General features: G+C 38.0%; 1 protein-coding gene across 5 annotated transcripts; it reads right to left on the bottom strand.

The window, feature by feature from the left end:
• Positions 1–242: 242 nt before the first annotated feature.
• LOC139412240 (insulin gene enhancer protein ISL-3-like) lies at positions 243–6,520 on the bottom strand. Of its 5 annotated transcripts, none has more exons than XM_071159072.1 (6): positions 6,351–6,520; positions 5,728–5,917; positions 5,016–5,278; positions 3,471–3,766; positions 2,649–2,816; positions 243–2,313 (listed from the first exon to the last, which is right to left on the bottom strand). In XM_071159072.1, the coding sequence occupies exons 1-6, from the start codon at positions 6,406–6,408 to the stop codon at positions 2,197–2,199; spliced, it is 1,092 nt and encodes a 363-aa protein (XP_071015173.1). In that variant the 5' UTR covers positions 6,409–6,520; the 3' UTR covers positions 243–2,196. The 5 variants fall into 5 exon arrangements, with proteins under 5 accessions (XP_071015173.1, XP_071015177.1, XP_071015175.1 ...); XM_071159076.1 differs by having other exon boundaries at positions 3,483–3,763; positions 6,351–6,510; XM_071159074.1 differs by having other exon boundaries at positions 1,563–2,313; positions 3,471–3,763.
• Between the last annotated feature and the right edge of the window lie 527 nt (positions 6,521–7,047).

The raw sequence follows: 7,047 nt of genomic DNA, 5'->3' as shown, positions 1-7,047 counted from the left end.
TTAATTTCATTAGAAATGCAAATGTTTATGTATGTATGTATGTATGTATGTATGTATGTAGGTAGGTAGGTAGGTAGGTAGGTAGGTAGGTAGGTAGGTAGGTAGGTAGGTAGGTAAGTGTGTCCATATATAAGTATGATAATATTATTACAGTGTATACGCCCATGTGGGCTGGGAATCATGAAGATGCATGACACTATAATGAAATCAATCAATCAATAAATCGTAGGCCTAGCCAATAGTTGAGTTGAATTAGGATAGTGATGTTTAATACATATTAAATTAAATCTACAAGATATAGTTCCATTCATGAGTCTATTTTGATCCTGTGAAAGTATGGTCAGACATTAAAATAATAAGTTAGACCCACTTTTAAACGGGATTTATAGCCAACTACAAATGGGATAATTAATAATAGTCTATACATTTCGTCTTAGTCTACTGTATTTGTTTTGTTAATTGTTCTTATTATCTCAAATTATTTGATGAGTGCTAACTAATTGTGTCCAGGTAGCCTAGTCTTTACGTAGCCCGGTTAAAAACACACAAAGGTACTTGGTCTGAGATGTCATTACTGAGACGTCTGACCCGTGCGTAATAACGCAATTGACTGAGTGGAATGAAAATAAACTGTGGCCAGATCAGGGTGGGTTTACGAGCTGGTCTCTCCCCTAAACTAGCTATTTCCAAAGAGAGCAGTGGGTTTGTTGTGGCTTCATTCAATGTATCGTTTGCAGGTGATGCCAGGCGCAGATAAGAAGCCGCCGATCCTTGTTGGCTGTCTAGACTTGTGATTTAACCAGTGAAACTGGATTGATCACAACAATAATTCGCCACTAGAAAGTAAATGACCAGAAGCCAATCCACCTTAATTCCAATCTCCCAGCCTCAGAAAAACGGTTATGTTAAGCATTAGGTAGGCTGCGCAAACCCTCAAATTGAGGGTGTCTTATTTACTTTAAAAATATATAATCATATTATTGTTCATTCCACATACACATTTTAAGCTCCAATGTTTTTTAAAGTTAAAATGATGACATAGCCTGCGTAAAAAATAACATATTAAAATGATTATAAATATTTCCCCCAAATCAATAGGCCTATCAGATTAGCCTGATAATAGTCATAACATTCAACATTTATATGCAAATGCTTTCATTAATGAACCCTCAGTATTCGATCATTGACGTTTTCATCCATCATTTTATATCGCAATTTTAATAGGCCTCTTTTTGCAGTGGTTTAAAGCCTAACTTATTCACCTTGTTAGCACAATTATTATTTTGATAAATTCAGAAATATATTGGTGTTTTATTTGTTGCATATAGGCCTACACCTATGTGGTTTAGAAGCTCGGTGAACTGGGGGCCTATAAGGTTTGCGTGAAGCATACTCGTTTTGGGAATACCTTTGGTTGAAGGTTTTGACGTTTATAGCTCAAATAACCACTGGTCAACTTGATGAACTGCATGCCACAGGCTGAGTGGGGGAACGGGGGTGTAAGCCTATCTTGGGAAATTCTACAAGAGTTTATGCAAAGACTGTGTACCTTAGACATTATAAAGATTTTAACAGTTTTATTTTTGATCAGTTATTAATTCCTTTATGAATCGTTGTCCTGACAATAAATAACAATAACTTACTTTTGTTAGAGAGGCTCAAACAACCTGCCCTCTTCCTATTAAGATAAAATATTTAACAACAAGAATCTGTTTTATATAATCTTCGGAAATCATGCTCCTTTTTAAGACAAACACACGAGTCTATGGGCTTGATAACGAAATAAATGTATCAAAAATCACATAAAGAAACCAAGACACGACATGTTCACAATGAATTGAAGAATGTCCATCTGGTTCGACATCAAATGGCTCCAATGTAATATGGAGGGAGGCTGTTTTGTAAATCCATCACGAGAATCTTCTATCTTCTTTCGGTTCATGCAACGAAGTTCGTTTTTGTTTTGTCACTGATATCCTCAAAAATGCTGAACTGTCTTAAGAAGAAGGGCTTTCGTACGCGTTGCTTTATAGTGCCGTTAGGTAATTGTTCAAAATTGAGAATATGTCACTTTCCTCTCCATGTCCGAAACGACTCCTCTGTCTTTAGGACGCTGTGATGAGCTGGTCACATGCAGGGGACCGGGGACAGGGGCGGGAACATGCTAGGCCTGGAACAGAGGCTGGTGGCCCGGTCTCACGTCTCCACGGGACTGGGTACCATGCTGTTCGGGGTGTCGGGTAAGTGCGATGACAGAGAAGTCACGTCGCTGCCGGAGGAGTTTCCCAATGAACCCGATTCCGAGAAAGACACCTGTAATGTGCAAAGACAGTGATGTCAAAATAAATCTGTCCTGGCTCTGTTTAGGCTACAAATTTTGCCACTTCTGACGTTGAAATGTGCCATTTAACGTTATTAATTATACATTTTAAATTGATGACATTAAAGTTAAGAAAAAACTAAGAAAATGTCGTCATCTAAATTAATGTGTGTGTATGTGTGTGTGTGTGTGTGTGTGTTTGCGCGCGTGCGTTCGTGTGTGTGTGAGAGAGTTTGAATGTGTGTTCGTGCGTAATTACGCGTACCCACATGTGCACCTACATTACCATGTAAGTATAGAATACCCCAGTGTGTCTCCTCTCTCTTACCAGTTGTTGAAAGGCCGGCTGGTCCAGATCACTCTGCAGGGCGAACTCGCTGAGGGCCTTCCAGGGAGGCTGGTAGGTCTGCACCTCCACCGAGTTACCCTGCACCGTGTTGTCGTGTCTGATAGGGCTTCTGGCAACCAGAGGCGTACCTGTGAGCCCCTGTAGACTCTGATACGAGATTAGAATAGGAAATCCAAATTAAATCTACACTTTGGTAGAGGAAGAAAAACATCAAATTCCCAGATCAGAATGTCAGGATTTTGTTCTGTAGTCTTTGCTTTCCAATACAGGTCATGCACAATTGAATTCTTGATTAATTATTTATTGGCAGGTTGAATACAGAAAAACAATAATGAAAGAACAGCTAGTGGAAATGACCGGCCTCGGACCAAGGGTTATTCAAGTGTGGCACTGGTCAAATCATTCCAGAGAAACGAATTATTTGCATTTAAGAGGTAACCATTTGGCCACAAGTACTTCTTTGCGGACCAACCTGGACTCAAGGGTAGACGTAACATAGTAAACGAAAATCTTGGAGATTTATATATTAGTATGATATGCACGTTTGGTATGGTATTAATTTGTGGATGTCTATCATCCATTTCGTATAAAATGTTACGAATTACAATTCGTATGATATGTTACAATTGCAATTCTTATAGCCCGGATTTTCGTTTACTATGTTATGTTTAGTCTATGAGACCAGCCTGTGCTGACATACCTCAACTATCGCAAAAATGTAAGGATTCAACGATGAACCAAACATAAAGAAAAAGTAATAGGCTAATAGAAGTATAAAAAATGTTTCCGAGATTAACTTACGAAGATGCTTACAGTCTTATCACTGTGTTGCTGCTGCTGAAGTTGCTTCATGAGAATAGATCTCTTTTTGTCTTTGCATCTTTTATTCTGGAACCAAACTCGAATAACCCTTGGGCTGAGGCCGGTCATTTCCACCAGTTGTTCCTTCATTAGCGCATCTGGCCGCGGATTGGCGTTGTAGCAGGTCCGTAACGTGTGGAGCTGCTTCTCGTTCAAAACGGTTCGCACTCGTGTTGTCTTCTCTGACTGCTTGTGGACGTGGTTTCGGTGTGGTGCCCGTACTGTCACCGGCTCTGCTGAAGAGAGGCGGAATTATATTTAATAAAAAAGGAAATTAACTAAAGTTTGAATTATATTGTTATTATTGTTATTGTTATTATTAATTATTATTATAGTCTATGCAAATGCGTTTTTTTCCTGGAGTATGTTTCTTGCAATATGTTATATAGACCGTTAATTTCTCTTATTAATCTAAAATGTAACTTATTCAACTCTTGCCATGCGTTATAATATATATATAGAGAGAGAGTACGTGTGGATGGAGAGACTGTTATAGTAAATATATATATATATATATATATATAACGATAACAGTCTCTCCATTCACACGTACTCCATTTGATCTTGGTATTCCCCCCTAAAAATACATCGCCCATATTGAGCAACAATTATGTCTAGGCCCCAATGACAATGTAATTCTAAAAGCATGTAAGCTTTATTGCATTATAGTTCAATAGGCTACAGATTCCCATCCGCGCACTATGACACACTCCTTGTTTATGTCATGCATTACGTTTTTGTTCAATTAAAAAGGAATAGTCAATTAACTATAACAACAGCAACTGTGTGTAGGCCTACTCGTTTATTTCTATCTACTACAATTATTTAATTTTCACATTAAGAGATTATCTGTAAAATCGTATTTATTGTTACCCAGATGATCCTGATAGGCCTTTTATTTTATTTATTTGACCTTTATTTAACTAGGCAAGTCCTGATAGGCCTAACGTCAAGGAGTAGGGATTAGCCTAATCTTCGAAGTTATTATAGCCTACTGTATTTGTATTGTGGGTCAACACTATTAAATAGTAATGTAAATATCAAATATCAAATATCAAAATCCTTAAAAAATCCAACGCCACTTATGTTCAAAATCTATCCATTTTAAAAGCTTGGTATGAAAATGAAATCATATCTCAGTGATTTTCCATGGAAAAGTTTAAAGGCCAGTCTGATATTGGTTGCCTATTGCCTAATATAGACTAGTTATTGACATTTTAATGACTCAAAGCTTGCATCTGATTTTTTTTCTGTAGTCTACCGATCGGTATGATCATAAAATTAGGCCTATCGATAATTCTAGGAAATATATTGAGAACTATTATTATCAGGCTATTATTATGATCATTAATCTAACAATGAATATCATAATTCTGATTAAGATGATTGCCTCCATATTATTATTATTATTATTATTATTGTTGTTGTTGTTCTTCTTATTATTACAGAAGTCAGTGGTGGTGTTGTTTTGGATGTGCAACTGACCTGCTAAGTGTAGTGATCTGTTGGAGTGGATATGTCCGGGGCTGATTGGGCTTCCGGCAGAGCTTCGCTCCATTAGTAAACTGTGGTCCGCCCGACACAGCAGCTCCTCGTCCCGGAGAGAGAACTCATCCCCCGGCAAGAGCTGCCTGCTGCACACGGAACATCTGAAACACTCGATGTGGTACACGTTGTCCCGGGCTCGCATCACCAAATCACTGCTGCTGAATCCCAGGTTACATTTTGCACATTTTATTCCAAATAACCTGCAAAAAACAAAAAAATGTATTGAATTAAACAACAACTTCTAACAGCATTTTGATTTGTTGTTACTACAGTTTTTATTCCAAGTTTTACATTACTAGGTCTACTTCGAACGTCAGAAACAAGGCTAAGATAAATATTACTGTGCATTGTTTAGCCAGGATCAAAGTATAAAAGCTAACTTGAACGAACTATTTTAATTGTAGAAAAGCGATGAACTACAGATACATTTAGCATTGAATTACACAGACTGAGCACACTTTTTTTTATAAACCTTCCAAAACAAGGATATTTGTATTTTTAGGCCTAATAAGCCTCTGTGATTTAGGTACAAGTCTTGCATGTATATGGATATACAATATATAAATTTGTAGGCTACCTCCTCATTCACACCAACGTTAAAATACATTCAATCACTAACAGATTATTTCCAAAGAATTTCAATCCCTACCTTACATAATCTCTTTTGCAATAGGTTTTTCCGTCCCGTACGAAGCAAGTGCATGTCTCATCCAGGTACTGGTTGCACTCTGCACACTTCAGGCAGGCTGCATGCCACTCCAGGTCCGGGGAAACTCTCAGAATGTACTGGTCATGTATCTGACTTCCACAGCCTACACACATCGCGAATCCGGACTTCTCTGCAGAGAGCACAGACATTGTAACCATTCTTTCCCATGTACACAGTTAATGACACCTTAAATCACACTTTTTGAGAGCCACTGGCCTACATGTCACTTCTTCGTCTTAAATTGTCTTATACAGAGCGAAATACTCCCAGTTTCTCACTGTATTACATTCCAATGACTAAAACCTGTTCTGAAATTACGCACAATCGTTTTAAAATAAATGTAAAATAAAATGAACTATAAACAAGAAAAAGTCCGCATTATGGATAACAAACAATACCAATACGAATATATTATATTTGCTTTATGCAAATAAATATATGAAACACGATGGCATTTGAATGCGATAACAGAATATGTTTTAATTTCAGAGGCTACGATTTGTAGGGTCATCTACAACACTGGGAAAAGCGGATAAAAATACATGCAAGAAAATGGCACTTACTTTTGGAATGATCCCCCATATCACCCAAGAAAGAAGAGTTGAAAATAATATCCACCATACAGGAATGATGACGGGATTGCGATAAGATGCAGAAAAGAAGTAAGAAGGAGAAGAAGAGGAGAAAGGAGGGAGGTGAGTAGCCTGTGCCTGGCTGTCTGATAACTTCAGTTCGGACTGTGGGACGGCCCCGGGAAGAGGCGCTGCAGTGTCCCACACACTCTCTGACGTCACGCGTAAAACTGGACAGCCATTCGTCCCACATAGCATATTCCCACTGTCATATCAAGTCTCACTAGAGATTTTAAAGAATTAGATAGTTCAAAATGTTTATTTATTTTGAAACAGTTGGTTTTTTGTTGGAATGCAATAGGTAATTCTAAGGTATTTTGGGGCTTGGATATTTGCCTACGTTTATGGTGAGCTTTTTTGGTTGATGCATTATTTCCTGACAATTACTGTTAATTATTTTAAATCTGTACACTTTTATTAGGCCTACATTGGAATTGGAATTAGCAGGAGTAAGCAGTAAATTGCATGTTTTTCCTGGGACAGAGGAGAATGCACAGAGACAACCCGTCATGACACCTGACACCATGTGAATCAGTTCACCCATCTACTCGAGAACAACAAGGACACCTACTGGAGGAACATTAGAAGTACAATTTGACTGCTTCATGACAGGACAGGAGAGCAGCGC

The sequence above is a fragment of the Oncorhynchus clarkii genome, chromosome 6 (assembly GCF_045791955.1).
Source record: "Oncorhynchus clarkii lewisi isolate Uvic-CL-2024 chromosome 6, UVic_Ocla_1.0, whole genome shotgun sequence".
Classification (NCBI taxonomy): Eukaryota; Metazoa; Chordata; class Actinopteri; order Salmoniformes; family Salmonidae; genus Oncorhynchus; species Oncorhynchus clarkii.
The sequence above is the reverse complement of the archived record's forward strand: the minus strand, read 5'-3'. Positions and strand labels throughout refer to the sequence as shown.

Bases quoted from the DNA above. Each gene is read 5' to 3' on its own strand.
- LOC139412240 (XM_071159072.1), bottom strand. From the start codon at position 6,408: ATGGTGGATATTATTTTCAACTCTTCTTTCTTGGGTGATATGGGGGAT. The intron at 2,817-3,470 runs GTAAGTTAATCT...ATCTCGTATCAG, and splicing joins ATAAGACTGTAAGCATCTTC to AGTCTACAGGGGCTCACAGG. The intron at 2,314-2,648 runs GTAAGAGAGAGG...TGCACATTACAG, and splicing joins AGCCGGCCTTTCAACAACTG to GTGTCTTTCTCGGAATCGGG.